This window comes from Notamacropus eugenii, chromosome 5 (assembly GCF_028372415.1).
Source record: "Notamacropus eugenii isolate mMacEug1 chromosome 5, mMacEug1.pri_v2, whole genome shotgun sequence".
In the NCBI taxonomy this organism is placed as follows: Eukaryota; Metazoa; Chordata; class Mammalia; order Diprotodontia; family Macropodidae; genus Notamacropus; species Notamacropus eugenii.
In genome coordinates, this window is record NC_092876.1 from 458,844,255 (window position 1) to 458,862,041 (window position 17,787).

Sequence of the window (17,787 nt, forward strand, 5' to 3'; positions counted from 1 at the left end):
GTGAGGGAAGCTTATTTTCCTTCCTTTCTCAGTTTATTTATTTTACCTGTAGTTTCTGCCATTAGAATATGATGCCATTGAGGCCAGGGACAATATTTTACGCTCATTACATAGCAGCATCTGTCACCTTAGCAACCGCTTAATAAATACTTATTGACCAAGAGGTCAATACCTGGTTTCAATTTTGAATTTGAAAGAAAAGAATGCTTGGTGACTACCTAACTGCTTAAAATAACAGGCGGGACACAACTCAGACACGAGCTTGAAAGACACGCAAGGATTCCATAACTACCAAAAATAAACAGTTTAATTTAGTTTCCTCTTCTACTTAGAAATTTCTCCAAGAGAGACTTAAATTGTGCCCTTTTCCTCACTGGCATTTCTTCTTCCATACTTGTCTCGCTTGTCAAGGGTGATTCCCATGGCTTTTGGCCTGACCATGATTTTTCTTCCTTTGGTTGGTGACGTTTTGCAAGTATGAAGTCCAGCCAGGTGGGTTTGGGAAGCACGAGGGGATCAGAGTTTGCTTTGGGACATGATGGAAAGGCTGGTGAAGGGTTGGAGGGCATGGCTTTAGTGGAAAGGGAGTCTGTGATGGTGGAAATGGTATTTGGCTTTTGCTGGGGTACTTTAAGGTAAAATCTCACACTCTTCTTCTCTGGATCAGGTAAAGGTGTTGGTATGGCCAGCAATTGTGCCAGAGAAGAACATTTCATTCCATGAACATGGGGACAGCCATCTGGTACCCATGAGGCACAAATTAAACAGATTGTATAACTAGCAGACATATATTGTCTAGGCCAAGGAGTAGACCTGGGACATCCCCTCCTCTGCCACAGATGAACCTGATTATAGATATCTCTCTTTATTTTCTCCTCAGGAATGGAGCTGATGATTTTATCAACAATTGGAGTAGTAAGAGTTATTACCCCCTCAGTGGTGTAAGGCTCGATGGGAGTATCTCTGTTCTGCTCAGTGTGGGTCTGGTGTTGGTTCCCAGGTTGAGAATCATCTGGCTGGTCAGAACTGGGTGCACCCTCAGCCTGATTGTAATCACCTACTGGACTCTCAACTTGTTGTATGGGACTAGGGGGATCCATCTTTTGGTGGTACTGGTTTATTGGATCTCTTGCCTGATTACTCAGGAGTATTGAGAATATGCCAGAATCCTTATATGGTAGCATTTGGGCTTGGTGGTATATCCTAGGGGGACAAATGTCTTGGGTATCAGGATCTGGTAGAGCCTTTGAGTGGTGCTCATACCTTGGTATAGTAGGTGTAGTTTGACAATCTGGGCCATGGTGTGTATTTACCAACTTTGTTGTAGTAGGTGCAGTTTGGCCATCTGGGCCATGTTGTGTACTCATCAGCTTTGGTGTAGTAGGTACAGTTTGGCCATCTGGGCCACGTTGTATACTCATCAGCTTTGGTGTAGTAGGTACAGTTTGGCCATCCTGGCCACGGTGTGTACTCATCAGCTTTGGTGTAGTAGGTGCAGTTTGGCCATCTGGGCCACGGTGTGTACTCATCAGCTTTGGTGTAGTAGGTGCAGTTTGGCCATCTGGGCCACGGTGTGTACTCATCAGCTTTGGTGTAGTAGGTGCAGTTTGGCCATCTGGGCCATGGTGTGTACTCATCAGCTTTGGTGTAGTAGGTGCAGTTTGGCCATCTGGGCCACGTTGTATACTCATCAACTTTGGTGTAGTAGGTGCAGTTTGACAATCTGGGCCATGGTGTGTACTCATCAACTTTGGTGTAGTAGGTACAGTTTGACCATCTGGGCTAGGGTATATATTCATCAGCTTTAGAGTAGTAGGTACAGTTTGACCATCTGGGTCAGGATTTGGTGCAGTAGGTGCAGTTTGGCACTCTGGGCCAGGGTGTATATTTATCAGTAGATATTTAGTTGGAGATTGGCAGTGTGATGGAGTCCTGCCAGGTTGGGAAATGATAGGAAGAGATGTGGCTTGAGTTTTTGGATGGTGCTGGGTAGGATGTTTGGGTTTGGTCTGCTGTTTAGAATCCGATGTATGTTTGACCTTGGGATGAGGACCATGTTTGGCCTTGGCCTGATCTCTTGGCACAACAGCTGAGGAGAGCTTTTGGTTGTGGCTCATTGCCTCCTTTCCCCACTGGAATAAGTCTCCTGAAGCTGAAGCTGTGGTCTTATGTCTCAGGTCTGGTCCAATGTGAGCTCCATGGTGATCAGAGTGTGATGGTGGCAGCTTACATTTGTCCTTATTCTTGCCATTGTGCTTCCTTGTGGGCTCAGTCTTAGGGCAAACAGGGGAGACCTTGTGTGAGGAATGATGTCGGAGGCAGACCATCTTCTCAGCCTTGGACTGGTGGTCTTGTTTTGATAACAGTGCAATCCGATGTGGTGGGCATGGTATTAGCACTGGTTGGGTCTTTTCAGGAAGGGCTTTTGGTAGGACCTGAACCAAGGATAAAGCTGAAGAAGACATAATGAAAAGGAATTAATTATTATAATTACTGTGGTTGTTATTGCTCAGTCATGTCTGACTTTTTGTGACCCCATTTGGGGTTTTCTTGGCAGAGATACTGAAATGGGTTGCTATTTCCTTCTCCAGCTCATTTTATAGATGAAGACAGAATGAGGTAAATGGAGTTAAGTGGCATGTCCAGGGTCACACAGCTACTAATTGACTGAGGCCAGATTTGAACTCATGAAAATAAGTCTTCCTGACTACAGACCTATACTCTTTTCTCTGTGCCACCTAGCACAAGATACCATTCTGCCACAAGAATGGGAATGATGACTATGGAACAGAAATGAGGACAGGGGATGATGGGCAGAGATCTAACAGCAGTAATGTCTTACATTCCTGTACTTTCACCTATATTGTTTTATAACATTCACACAAGAAACCCTTAACACCCACAGCAGATCAATATTATTATCCCCTTTTGACAGTTAATATCATATGCATATATAATAATAGCAAGCAATCATATTGTGATTCAAGCATAATATTATGAGCAATAATATTATGCTTTAATTTCTTTGCAAAGCACTTGGCGTGGCATCTCATTTGGTCCTCACAACAACTTTGAGTAGGTACTATTATATCCATTTTACAGATGAGAAAACTGATGTAGATAAATGGAGTTGAACTGAACTTGTCTTTTTGACTCCAAGTCTAGTGCTCTCTTTATATAATTATTATATTAGCTACCTAATAACTTTTACACTTACAAATTCCTTTTCTGAAGCAACCTGTGAGGCAGATAGTGTAAGTATTTATGTACATGTCTTTTTAGAATGGCACAGTGAATTCAGCAGGTATGGTTAATATTTAAATGGAAGAGTCGAAATTCGAATCCAGAAAACTAAGACAGGCTGATGAAGGGGTTTGCCCAAGGACACGTAATGAGTAAGTGGCAGAGAGGACTCGAACCCAGGTTTGCTGGTTTCTTGATTCACGTGCTCTTTCCATTGCCCCATATTGGTAGTGAGGAGTAGAAGGTTGGGTTCAGGTGGATAAGAAACATGCGCGCGCACACACACACACATACACGCGCACACACATGCACACACACACACACACACTCACAGAGATGGGATAGAGTCCCATTTGAAATGACTAAAATACCAAAGTTCTCACCTTTGGAATATGTCCTGAATCTTCTCCCCATTTGTTCACTGAAAAATTTCCTTGAAAATATAATCAATTAAAATTAAATGTGGCAAACAACTGATTCCAGGGACAACTACCAGATGACAACCCCTCACGGAACACAGCTTTGGAACACCTCTTTGTTTTCCAATCAAGGATTCTTAATTTTTTTTTTTTTGTCATGGCCCCCTTGGGCAATCTGTGAAGTCTAAGGAACCCTTTTCAGAATGACTATTTTTTTCTAGAAGATACTAAATTTCCAAGTTTTGTGAAAATGTAGATCTAATGTTTTTCCAGTCAAGCTCATGGATCTCTTGAAATTTATGTATGGAATTATTAGGGATTTGTGAACCCTAGGTTAAGAATCTCTGTTTTAAACCAACTTCTTGCTGTCCCCAGGACATAGATAATAGACATAGAGCTGTTACAGCTTTATAGATACTTGAGGCAGCTAGGTGGCATAGTGGACAGAGCTCTAGGCCTGGAGTCAAGAAGATCTGAGTTCTAATCTAGACTCAGACACTTACTAGTTGTAGTTCCCTAGGTAAAGGTACTTAAAGTCACTGCCTCAGTTTCTTTAACTGTAAAGTTGAGATAATAATAGTACCCGTCTCCTAGATCGTGAGGATAAAAATGAGTGCCTGGCACGTAGGTGCTATACAGACTTCACTATTATGATAGTTACTATAGACATACTATACCTGAAGTGCAATAGCTTGCATAAAGGGAGCTAGCCATTGACGTCCAGGGTCTTCTTTTTTTCTATTCTCCACCTCTTTCCTCATCATGCACATTCCCCCTTAAGATTATCAAATACATATTTTGGTGGGACTCCAACACTAATTTTATGGTTATATAAACAACTGAAGAAAAAAATTAGAACCGGCTTTCCTGGGTCATTTTAGCCTTAAATTTAAAAATGACGCTCTAGGTCTAGAATTTTAAATAGTATTCAGTGATTTCTATGATGTTTCTCCCCCCCTCCCCCATAACCTGTTTCTATTTTTACAAGATAGCTCTACTGTCTTTTATCATCACACACATTTCCCAGTGTATATCTCATTCTACCTGCTCTCCCAGAGAGCCATCCCTTATAACAGGACATTGACTTAAACAACCCCCAAAACTTGTTCTGTCAAATTAACTGCCTCTTGAAAAGGGCTGCCATGATATGTTTTGTTCTACATTTATAGATCCTTCCTTGTACAAAGAAGAGTGGGAAAGTAACTTCTCATGTCTCATATCTCTTTCATGATCATAATACTTATTTTTTCCCTTGGCTTCTAAGACCTGCTCCAAATCTAAAAGTACTTTCACAAAAAGGTCCCACAGGCCAATAGGTTCAAATGCCAGCCATGTTGCCTTCAAACTAATTTGTATTCAGTGTATAATTTTATATTCTCAAAGGAGAATATGAATGAATGAAATGAATCAATGAAATGAATTTTATATGAAATTGCAGAAAATTTGGAGACACACCCCCTTAGGAAACTGGAACCAAATTTGGAAACAAATTAAGCCAGAGGCACAAGTTTAAATCAGTAGAGATCTTCTCCTTTTCAGACCAGTTCATTTAGTCCCCCTAAAGGTTTCTCCTACTAGGAAAAGTCAGAAGAGTAGGAATCAAAGCAGGTCAAACGTCCCAATGTCAGGGGCTTGGTTGGTTGTTGTCTGTTTCCAAAGAGGATCAAAGTGACAGCGCCACACTAGAATCAAGGGACATTGTGTCTGACTGGCTGATCAGAGCAATACGAGCTCAGAATGTTCTGTTACAGGTTGGGTACAGAAAGTCCACGTGCACGTTTGAGGTGTAATCTCTAAATTTGCACATCTGGTGTTCCTTTGAGTTACTTCACTTTTTCTTTGCTCATAGAGCACAGCACCTTCTCTGATGAGGGTGTGCCATAACCAAGGGCCCTGTGCCAGTGTCTCCCACGTCTCACAATCAATTCCAAAGTTCTTAAGAGAGACCTTAAGAGTGCCCTGGTATTGCTTCTTCAGACTATCATTTGAGGGCTTGCCTTATGCGAGTTCTCCATAAAATAGTCCTTTTGTCAAGTGGATGTTTTGCATTTAAACAAGTGACCAGCACATTGGAGTTGTACTCTCTGCACCTGAACGCTTGGCAGTTTAGTTCAAGAAAGAATCTCAGTGTTTGGTATCTTATCCTGCCCGTTTCAGAGGCATACAATGAGGTCAGCACAGCGACTCTGTAGACCTTCACTTTGAGAGTCAGTTTAATACCAGCCTCCCAGACAGTGAGCTAGCTCTGGCAACCTCATTGTCAATTGTCAATGTGTACATCCCTGGAAAGTACACTGCCAAGGTAAGTGGACTTATCCACTTCTCCATGTGCTGTAACAATGGTTCCACATATGAGTAGTTTGACACTGGCTGATGGAGCATCTGTGTTTTCTTGGTTTTGTTAGGCCAAAATTAGCACAAGCAGCAGAAAAACGATCCATACTTTGTTGCATATTTCAGTTTCAGAGGCTGCACTGAGTGCACAATCATCTGCAAACAGAAATCATGTACCAACATTCCCTCCACTTTGGTCTTGACTTCTAGCCTTTCAAGTTGAAGAATTTACCATCAGCACAGTAAACTGACCTTGATTACATGTTCATCCTCATTGAAAGCATTGACAATGTGGTTGAAAACATCATGCTAAAAAGCATGAGAATAAGCACACAGTCTTGTTTCACTCCACTGGTGATTGGGAAAACATGAGAGCCTTGTCCATTACCCAGAACCCGGGCAAGCATGCCATCTGAAATTGACCTACAATACTAATGAATTTCTCTGGACAGCCAAATTTTGACATAGTTTTCCATAAGCCCTCACAATTAACAGTGTCAAAGGCCTTGGTTTGATAATACAAACGTTGTGTACAGACCTCTGTTCTGCTCTTGGCATTTCTCCTGGAGTAGTTGGGCAGCAAAAACCATATCAACTGTTACTTGGCCCTTTTTGAAGCCACACTTGCTCTCAGGTATATAACCATTTTCCAGGGGAAGGATCAGTCTATTAAGGAGGACTCTGGCAAGGTTCTGTCAGCAATGATTAAGAGAGAGACCCCCCTGTGATTGTCACAGGATGATCTATTTCCTTTATCTTTATAGAGATGGACAGTCAAGGAAGTGTTCTTGAACTCCTGGGGGATTACCTCCTCTTAACATATAACCTGGAAAATTTCAGTCAGCTTTTGTATGAGTAATGGACTTCCTATCATGTAAATATCTGCTGGAATAGACTCATCACCAGGTGCTTTGCCACAAAAAAGGAGCCTAATGGCACTTAAAATCTCTTCTTCAGTTGGAACTTCAGCTAGGGAGGAATTAACTTCAACCACGGTCAGCCGCCTCAGCATTGATTGCTGATAACCTGCTGAAAACTCTATGGAAGTTTTCAGCCTCTCTCTCTATGATCATGTCCTTATCACTAATCAGCATTGAGTAGTTGTGATGTACCATAGATCTTTGACCCATAGTAGCCTTCAGGGCATCATAAAAGCACTTTGGAATTTTGCTATCAGCATTAAACTGAATTTCATCTGTCTTCTTACTGAGCCAAGAATCATGTTTCTCTCTATGCTTTGCTTGTACTTTTGATGGAATTAAATGCTGGCTTAGTGATTCATGAACTCTTCTGCTGGTAAACCCCGTGGAGTTCTTGTTTTTCATTTAGCAACTTCTGAATTTCTCCATCACTTTCTTCAAACCACTCTTGATATTTGTGAGTGTTCTGACCCAGTTGAGCACTGATTTTGGTCACTGAAAGCTGCCCGCTCCTTTTCTGCTTCACTGTTGCCAACTGTGTGTTGGCTCCACTTTCCCTCCAAGTTAGCAACAAACTGTTCACGCTTAGAGACGAGGTCTAATTTGTTGTCATTAATTCTTCTTGTACTCATTTTGCCTTGGGGACACTGCTTTTGTTAAATGCAAATAGCTTGGAGAGGATGTCTCTGATCAGTTCAGCACTCTGCACCACACATGGCCTATGTTACTCTCACATTCTATCTCCTTACAAAATGCAAATGCTTGCTGCAAGGGTGCATCCATGAAGTTTTGTTGTGTTTAGGTAAATGGAAGACAAATGCTGGTGATGAGGTCATGAGATGCACAAGTCTTCAGTAATAAGTGTCCGTGGCTGTTGCTGTTTCCAATTCCATTCCTTCCTAGGACTCCCTGCCAAGGCTGGTAGTCTGAGACTGTTCTAGTATTAAAATTACCCAGAATTATGAGCTTGTCCTCTTTTGGCACACTGATGATAAGGGTCTCCAGGTCTTCTCTGACCTCATCAAGGTTCATCCTGGTGGGGACAGAGGTCCTGATGTGGCATAACATCTTCCTGCACGCAGTAACCATGTTGTCACGAGTCTATCATTCACTCCTTTTGGGAGGCATACAAGTCTGTTGGCTAGATTAATCTTGATTTCAAGATCTATACCAGCTTCATGGTGCCCCATCGCTGCGGTTCCTTCAGAAAAACATGTATCCAGCTCCAACTTTAGTAAGCTGGCCTTCATTTGCCAGCCTTGTTTCACTCAGGGCTGCTATTTGGATGCAATACCTGCTGAGTTTTCTCTCAAGAGCTGTTCTCTTTCAGGTGTACTGGATTTTGTGTTGTCCTTAAGTGTGCACACATTCCATGTGCCAGTGATGAGTGGAACTGTCTGCAAAACAATTGTGTGTGTGTGTGTGTGTGTGTGTGTGTGTGTGTGCGTGCGTGCACTTTGGCCACAAGGTGGGATCCCCATCTGCCTCGGGTAATCAGACCAGGGTTGGGAAAGCAGACTTTAGGCCATCTTTTCTAGACCATTCCTCACACCAGGGGATGAGCAGTGCAATTTTTTTTTAATAATTTATTTTTCAGTTCTCAACATTCACTTCCACCAGAATTTGAATTCAAAATTTTCTCCCCATCTCTCCTCACTCCCACCCCACAACAGTATGCACCCCATTCACTCCTCCTTCCAGTCTGTCCTCCCTTCTATTACCCTCCCTTCTTCCATCCTTCTCTCCTCTATTTCCCTGAAGGGAAAAATAAATTTCTATACCCCATTGCCTGTATATCTTATTTTCCAGTTGTGTGCTAAAACAATTTTTAACATTCATTATTAAAGCTTTGAGTTCCATATTCTCTCCCTTCCTCCCTTCTCACCCAATCTCATTGAGAAAACAAGCAATTCAATATAGGCATACATGTGTAGCCATGCAAAACACTTCCAAAATAGTTATGTTGCAAAAGACTAACCACATTTACCTCTCTCTTATCCTGCCCTTCATTTATTCCATTCTCTCCCTTGACCTGTCTTCCCACAATGTTTGTTTATGATTATCCCTTTCCCCAATTTGCTGTCCCTTCTATTATCTTCCCTCTCTTATCCCCTTCGCCCTTGCCTTCCTGGTAAAATAGATTTCCATATCCAATTGAGTGTGTGTTATTCTCTCCTTAAGCCAAATCCCATGAGCGTAAGGTTCACTTATTTCCCTTCATCTCCCCCGGCTCTTCCCCTCCATATAAAAGCTCCTTCTTGCCTCTTATGTGAGATAATTGAGCAGTGCAGTTCTTAAAACGCTGCTCAGATACCCAGGGTATGCCAAATCCCACTGCTGCCTACAGTGAGGAAACGACCCTATGGCCTGGACCGCCATACTGTATTCAGGATTGTGACTACAGCTCTGTGTATCCACATCTGCTGCTTTGTCACTTGCCTGTCACCCCAGGACTTTGAGGTAGGCAAAAATGGTAAAATGGTATGGGGTGGGGGAATGTCTTTTGATTCATGTGTAAATTGGATTAAGTGAGGCAGAATCACAGTCCACTGGCAGGACAGAATCAATATGATTAGTAATGGATCTAGAGGTAGTGGATGACCTCGGTGTCTTTGATGTCTAACCAAGCTCTAAGCAGTCCACAGCACTTGCTTCAGCTGTCTTCATGGCCATTAGAACAAATTGTTCTCACCAAGGGAAGTCTTCATGTGCTTGGGGTAGACATACCACCTAAGTCACCAATGGGTTTGACACCCCTCAGTTACCCTCAACCTGGTTTAGCCCATGTGCTGAAATGGTTTACTGGGCTATGGCCGCTGTGCATGCTCCAGCTTCTTGGAGTCACAGGTGAGAGTTAGATGGAGCAGGTGAGCACCAAAGGTGGAAAAGTAGCCCTGCAATGGTATCAGCAGCCTCACACACTTCCCTAAGCATACCCTATACCCCAGGGTCAGGGGCACTGGATCAGTCAAATACCCAGTGGCCTCAGGTGCTTCTTTTCAATTTAGTGGAGACTAAACTAAATAGAAAGAAAATAATAATTAGGTCTCTCCAGTGAAATAGTTTCTCCTGTATAAAAGGATGCATAAAAAAAATCAATCAATTTTAAAAATACTCAGTAGGACTGAATCCTGTGGCCCCAACCCAGAGAGGTGATCTGATATCACTCTGACATCACAAAGCATTACCTGTTCATTAGTGTCTGGCCTTAGAGGTAATACTATATGCCAGGTTTCCATGGTAAATAGGACAACAATAGGAGAACATTTAACTATATTGAAAATGGAATTTCCTGTTCATTCTTAACTCTTCATTCATTTGATGACCCCGTTCATGTCCTTTCAATAAGACTCGATATTTCTCTCAAGAAGCACAGAGTTTAATTCCTGTGATCTCATTTATAGAACATGGAAGCTCTGTGAGGACAGGCAGTGTCTCTTTGCATGATTTAACTTGCCCATTTCTCTCTACTCTTCAGACTATAAGTCACAACAGTGCCCTGGAGAGCTTACAGTAAACTGCATCTGAGAATACAACTGATAACAAAATTTTAGTGTTAGGCTTCCTCAGTGTTTGGGGTGATCCACTCTCCCAGCATGCCAACCCTTCACCTCTTCTAACTGAATGGAACTATTGTTCCAGTTTAAAGATGGCTTTTAAAATCCATGTTTATAATTTCTTAGACATCGTTTACCCTGAAAAAGCCATTTGAGAATACCACAAATGACACTGGGAATGTTAGACTTTAGACTAGGTAATTTAGACTATATGGCTGAGTTTAGACCAGGTAGTTAGCAATCAGTTAAGTAATAAAGCATTGTAAAGTACTTATTGTGTACGTGGTACTGTGTAGGCAGCACTGGGGCTGCAAAGAAGAAGTGAAATTATCCCTGTCCTCAGATTTATGACCTAGCTGAAGAAGACAACATAAAAACATAAAATACATACAAAGCAAATATAAGACAATTTGGAGGGCGGGCAAAGAGGAGATACTAAGGGCTAGAAGACCAGGTGCTCACGTTTGAAGGCAGTGATTGAGCTCAGCCTTGGGTCACATGACCATAGATTTAGAGCTGCAATGACCTAGACCATCCATGTCCCACCTCACACTTTGCAGATTGAGGAAAGGATCTCAGAGGGATAAAATGATTTATCCATGGTTACACAGCTAGCAAGTGTCAGAGGCAGATCTGAACCCAGGTGTTCTTGGCTCCAAGTCCAACACCTTAATCAACATACCACTGAATTCTAAGAGGGTGAGGTGAGGAGGGAATGCACTCATGGGATAATAGCAAATGTGAGGCATGGAGATGGGAGATGGAGAGTACAGCATATGAGGAACATTTTGAAAGAAGTTCCATTAGTGTATGTAAAAGGAAGTGGCACTTATGTGACATGACTACATTGAGAAGGACTTTAAAGGCCTATATGGTTGATCCTAGCAGTATTAGGGAAGTTGCTCGAGTTTCTCCTGAATAAGGGAGCCATTTGTTAGTTAAGAAATGGTCAGGCCAGTGCTTCTAGAAAATCACTTTGGATACTATATGGAGGATGGAGCAGAGGATGGAACCTTAAGTTAGGAAGACCATTAGCGATAGTCCAGGTGAAAGGTGACTAAGGGCCTGAACTAGCATGGTTGGTGGTCAGAAGAGCTGACAGATGTGAGAGATGTGGAGGTAGAAATGACAAGCTATGGCCACTAAATGGCTATGTAGAATAAGACAGTGAGGAATTAGGGATGACACTGAAGTTTTAAAAACTAAGAATGGGAGTTGTATGTGTGTGTGTGTGTGTGTGTGTGTGTGTGTGTGTGTGTGTGTGTGTATCTATAATGGGACCTGCGGTCTGCCCCTGAGCTAACTGTCCCCTTCTCATTGTTGAGCCTTCAGACACTGGCTTTTTCCTTTTTCCATTTTTTGCCCCAAGAATGATTATTTTTTGGACCCTCCTGGCCTAGAGTGAATATAAATAGTAGCTGTTTCTCTTTTGGACAGCAACCATGAGGGTCTTCTCTTCCCAGTTTGATTTGTTTTTTTGATTAAAGGGACTATCCCTTTGACTCACTTCTTAAAGAGGCTTATTCACTGAATTGCTGTTGCTTCACTCAATGCAATAACTTAAAAAGACCTTAACTTAAAAAGGCCAAGGTCTCTCAGTGCATCCTGGGTCATCTCCAGTCATCCTGGTCTATATCCCACCACTGGACCCAGATGACTCTGGAGGAGAAAGTGAGACTGGTGACTTTGCACAGCACTCCCTCACTCAAATCCAATTCAGTTGCATGTCATGGCATCATCTCTCTGATGTCATAGTCATCTTCAAAAATGAAGGACAAACCACACACAAGCCCCAGGAAGATCTATCCCATGTGTACCTGGGAACTTCTGGTGACCCTGACCTTGACCTCTTCCTCCTTGCACAATGCTGGTACCTCAGGGTTGCTTACCTGTAAGAACTTCAAGAAGATCAATAAACATGGTATTTCAAATACTCCTAATAGGATCAGGAACCAGAGTCAACTAAATTCCAGCTTGTGATCTCACTACCTGAAAGTTTCTCCAGGAAGATATTGAACATCCATCAAAGAAGCTAAATTTAAAACCAGTGAGTTGAGAAAATAACACTCTCTCCTGAGAGGATTGTGTACTGGGATGCAGAGAAAACTGAGGTACTTTCCTTTAACAGCTTTAGCAGGACTGAAGCTTTTGATTATTCATCCCAGGTAAGAGACCTGAAATTTCCCTGACATCACAAAGCTGTAGTTGTTTTCTGTCAACTTGTAGCTGAAGTTACCTCACCCATATCTGGAGAGATTCAGTAACTTTATAGGATGGAGTATGGGGAGAAATAAAAGATGGGGTCCTATGTGCAGTATTGCTACAACAGAAATGAGCAATCCTGACTTGAAATCTTTAACAAACACTCGGTTTCCTGTTGGTTCTCAACCACAAATTTCCCACCACTATTACCACTTTCATGCAATCCCACCCTTTCACTATTAGCTATTTAATCTGAAAATGCAATAGGTTTAGAAAGTACAAAGCTACTGAGGTTACAATTTGACTTCCTAACTGACCTAAGGGAATATATATATACATACCAGGTTATTGGTACAAAATGGAAGAAATTTTATAGTTTTGTCTCTAGGGGATTTGGAATCTAGGTTAATTAAAAAGGGGATGACATCTTATACAAAGATAAATTCCAAATGGGCATGTGATCCATTAAAATGTCACATCATAAATAGAGAAACATGGAGAAAATTACCAATCAGATCTAGGGACAGGAGAAATATTTATGCCAAACAATGAATAGAGAGAATCATAGAAGATTAAATGGAGAATCTTGATTGTATGAAATTAAAAAGTTTTTTATCCCCACAACTATTTCTGTGGTAGAAAAACCTGAAACCTAAATGAGATGCCCCCAAATTGAGGAATGGCTGAATAAGTTGTGGAATATTAATGTATCCAAGCACCACAGTATTGTAAGAAATGAGGAAAGGGAGGTGGAACCAAGATGGCTAAGAAAAGGCAGGAGGTTGTCTGAGTTCTCCCTAATTTCCCTTGAAACAACTTTAAATCAAGTCTCAGAATGAATTCTGGAATGACTGAACCCACAAAAGGACAGGGTGAAACAATTTTCTGGCCAAGGATAACTTAGAAGGACTGCAGGAAAAGACTTGGTTAAACAACCAAGTTTTAACCACTTGGTTAAAAAGGGGAGCATACCCTAGCACAGGTGGCATTCAGGCAAGCCAGAGAGAGGCTCCTAGATGCAGCACACATCAGAAACAGAGGCCCCTGAGGTCTTGACTCAGCAGACTGGCAGCAACTGAGGGCCAGCTATGAGGCCTCCAGATCCAGTGCAGCAGGGAAGCAGTTCAGTGCAACTATTGTAACTTGGTTGACTAGGCTGGCCCAGGTGACCCCAGTGCAGTGGGCCAAACATTAGCCCTTAGACCCCAGTGCAAAAATTGAGCTGCCATCTCCAGAGGCCCTAGCACAGAAAGCTAGTGACTAGGCCCCTAGTGTCTGGTGCAAGAAGCTTGAGACAGTTCCCCCTGTACCCCAGGAGCAGAGTTCAACTTTAAGAGTGATAAAATAGTCTGGGAAAATGAGCAAAAATAAAAAATTTGTGACCATAGAAAGCTATTATGGTGACAGGAATGATCAAAACACAAACTCAGAAGAAACCAATGTCAAAGTAACTACATGTGAAACTTCAAAGAGACATATGATTTCAAGCCCAAAAAGTCCAAAAACGATTTTAAAAATCAAATAAGGAGGTAGAATAAAAAAATGAGAAAAATATGAGAGTGATGCAAGAGAATCATAAAAAGAGTCAACAGCTTGGAAAAAAGAAAACAACTCCAAAAGTAGAATTGGCCAAATAGAAGAGGAGGTGCAAAAATCTACTGGAGAAAACAACTTCTGAAAAAGTGGTATTATGTTGTTGATGGAGCTATGAGCTGATCCAACTACTCTGGAGAGCAATTTGGAACCATGCCCCAAAGGCTATACAAAATGAGTATACCCCTTGGCTCAGTGATACCACGTCTAGGGCTGTATCCCAAAGAGATCATAAAAATGGGAAAAGAACCCACATGTACAAAAGTATTTATAGGAGCTCTTTTTGTGGTGGTCAAGAACCAGAAATCGAGGGGATGCCCATCAATTGAGGAATGGCTGAACAAGTTGTGGTATATGAATGTAATGGAATACTACTGTGTATAAGAAATGACAAGCAGGTGGACTTCAGAAAAACTTGGAAAGACTTATATGAACTGATGCTGAGTGAAGTGAGCAGAGCCAGAAGAACATTATACACAGTAACAGCCACAGTGTGTGAGGACTGTTTTTGATAGACTTAACTCTTCACATCAATGCAAGGGCTTAAGACATTTTCAAAGGACTCATGATGCAAAATGCCATCCATATCCAGAGAAAGAACTGTGGAGCTGGAATGCAGAATGAAGTAGACTATTTTCTCCTTTGTTTTGTTTTCTCATGGTTTCTCCCATTCATTTTAATTCTTCTATACAATATAACTAATGTAAAAATGTGTTTAAAAGGAGTGTATGCATAGAACCCATATAAGATTGCATGTTGTCTTGTGGGGTGAAGGAAGGGGAGAAAATTTGGAACTTCTGGAAGTGATTGTTGAAAACTGAAAACAAATAAATTAATAAATTTTGGGGAGAAAGTGGAATTGGACAAATGGAAAGGGAGGTGGAAAATCTAACTGAAGAAAATAATTCTTTAAAAATAAGAATTGAGCAAGTGGAAACTAATGTCTACACGAGGCATTAAGAATCAGTCAAACAAAATTCAAAGAATGAAAAAGTAGAAGACAATGTAAAACATCTGACCTGGAAAACAGATCCAGGTGAAATAATTTAAGAATTATTGGACTTGAAAGACATAATTGAAAAAAAGAGCCTGGACAGAATTTTAAAGAAATTTTCAAGGAAAACTTCCCTAAGGTAGAATCAGAGGGTAAAATAGTTACAGAAAGGATCTACTGATCACCTCCTGAAAGAGATCCCAAAATGAAAACCCCCAGAAATATTATAGCCAAATTTCAGAACTCTCTGATAAAGGAGAAAATACTGCAAGCATCCAGAAAGAAACAATTAAAATATCAAGGAATCACAGTAAGGATTACACAGGATTTAGCAATTTCTACATTAAAGGATCAATGGTTTGATTAATGACATTTTGGAAGGCAAAAGAGTTTAAATTACAATCAAGAATCAACTACCCAGCTAAAGTGAGCATAATCTTTCAGGGAGAAAAGATGGATATGCAATGAAATAGGGGATTTTTCAAGCTTTCCTGATTAAAAGACCAGAGATGAATAGAAAATTTGATTTTAAAACACAAGCCTCAAGTATTTGAGGTAAACAGGAAAGAAAAAAAATTCCACAGTGTTCAATAAGATTAAACTGTTTACATCCTTACATGGAAAAATGATACTTACAAATCTAAGAACTATATTTCTATTAGGGCAATTAGAAGAAGTATATATAGACACAGGGTGTCGGTATAAGTTGACTTTGATGGGATAATATAAAAAATATTAGGGGTAAGATGATTGCATTGAGAAAAGAGGGAAGGGAAAGGCAGAATGGGATAAATCATATCACATAAAGAGATATGAAAGACCTATTACAACAGAAAGAAAAAGGGAGGAAAGTAAGTATTATTTGAACCTTACTCTCATAAGGTTTGACTCAAAGAAGGAATAATATACACATTCATTTAGTTTAAACATTTATCTTATCCTATAGGGAAGTGGGAGGGGAGGGGGGCAAGAAAAGGGTGGGTTGTTGGAAGGGAGGGTAGATGGAAAGAGGTGTTGATCAGAAGCAAAATACTGGTGAGGAAGGACAGGGTGAAGAGAGAGAGAGGGAAAAGTACAAACAAGGGAAAATAGAATGGAAGGAAACATACAGTGTATAATTGTGAATGTGAATGGGATGGACTCTCTTATAAAACAGAAACAGATAGCAGAATGGATTGAAAACCAGACTCCTACAATATGTCAATTGGAAGAAATACACTTGAAACAGAGAGACACACATAGAGTAAGGGTAAAAGGATGGAGCAGAATAAGTGGGGGGTGGAACCAAGATGGCGGAGTAACAGCACAGACTTGCTAGCACTCTCCCTCTATGCCAGTCAAATACCTGTAAAAAAAGACTCTCAACAAATTCTGGAGCTGCAGAACCCACAGAATGATGGATTAAAGCAAATCTCTAGCCCAAGACAGCCTGGAAGTTTGCTGGGAAGCATCTATCACACCATGTTGGGAGCAAAGCACAGTCCAGTGTGGGCCATGTAGGCACAGATGGGACCTGAGTGGGCCCTGGGGGGGACTGAATCTTGGGTACCTGTGGCAGTTTCCAGACTTCATGACCCCAAAATGCTGAAGACAAATTGGAAGATCAGTGGAAAAACCTGTGGGACCTGTGTGAGACAGTAGAGTGGCTGGGCCCCACCCCTAGGGTGGTGGAAGGGGTGGAGGAGCTAGCAGAGAAGGAGCCTATAGCAGCAAGGGAAGGGGCAGTAGCACTAGCTATTATTTCTGGAGCTCTATAGATTGTGGGGGGATTGAGCAGCTGACAGTACACACTCCATCCCCACTGAAAGCAGAGAACTACCTTGACAAAGCGCTCAAAAGTCAAGTAAATGGATGGGGAAATGAGCAAAAACCGGAAAAAGAATCAGATTATGGAATCTTACTTTGGTGACAAGGAGGACCCAAACATGAAGCAGAAGAAAACAAAGTCAAAGCTCCTCCATCCAAAGACTCCAAGAAAAATATGAATTGGTCTCAGACCATGGAAGAGCTCAAAAAGGACTCTGAAAATCAAGTAAGAGAAGTAGAGGAAAAATTGGGAAGAAAAATGAGAGTGATTCAAGAAAGTCGTGAAAAATGACTCAACTGCTTGTTAAAGGAGACCCAAAAAATGCTGAAGAAAATAACACCTTTAAAAATAGACTAACCCAAATGGCAAAAGAGGTCCAAAAAGCCAATGAGGAGAGAATGCTCTAAAAAGAAGAATGGACCAGATGGAAAATTAGGTCCAAAAGTTCACTGAAGAAAATAATTCCTTAAAGATTAGAATGGAAGCTAATGATTAACTTAAAATTACAATTGACCATGTACTGACATAAAAACCTCACAATCAAATGCAGAAAGGTAGAAATGTTAAATATATCATTCTCAGATCATGTTGCCGTAAACATTACATCAATAAAGGGCAATGGAAAAATAGTTTAAAAATTAATTGACACTAAATAATTTAATCCTATAGAAAAAGTGGTTGATAGAACAAATCATAGAAACATCAATACTTTCATCAA

At 41.1% G+C, this 17,787-nt stretch overlaps 1 protein-coding gene across 5 annotated transcripts in view; it reads right to left on the reverse strand.

Annotated features, from left to right (window-relative positions):
* Nucleotides 1–283: 283 nt before the first annotated feature.
* LOC140507254 (uncharacterized) overlaps nucleotides 284–17,787 on the reverse strand; it is a 34,767-nt gene continuing 17,263 nt past the window's right edge. For 2 of the 5 annotated variants that reach the window (XM_072615345.1, XM_072615344.1), the window contains one exon: nucleotides 284–2,452. In XM_072615345.1, coding sequence (XP_072471446.1) covers nucleotides 312–2,452 — 2,141 coding nt within the window. In that variant the 3' untranslated portion in view covers nucleotides 284–311. Of the gene's footprint in view, nucleotides 2,453–3,626; nucleotides 3,840–4,339; nucleotides 9,913–12,362; nucleotides 12,452–17,787 lie in introns of those variants that run through there. The other 3 variants (XM_072615346.1, XM_072615348.1, XM_072615347.1) reach the window with 3 other exon arrangements.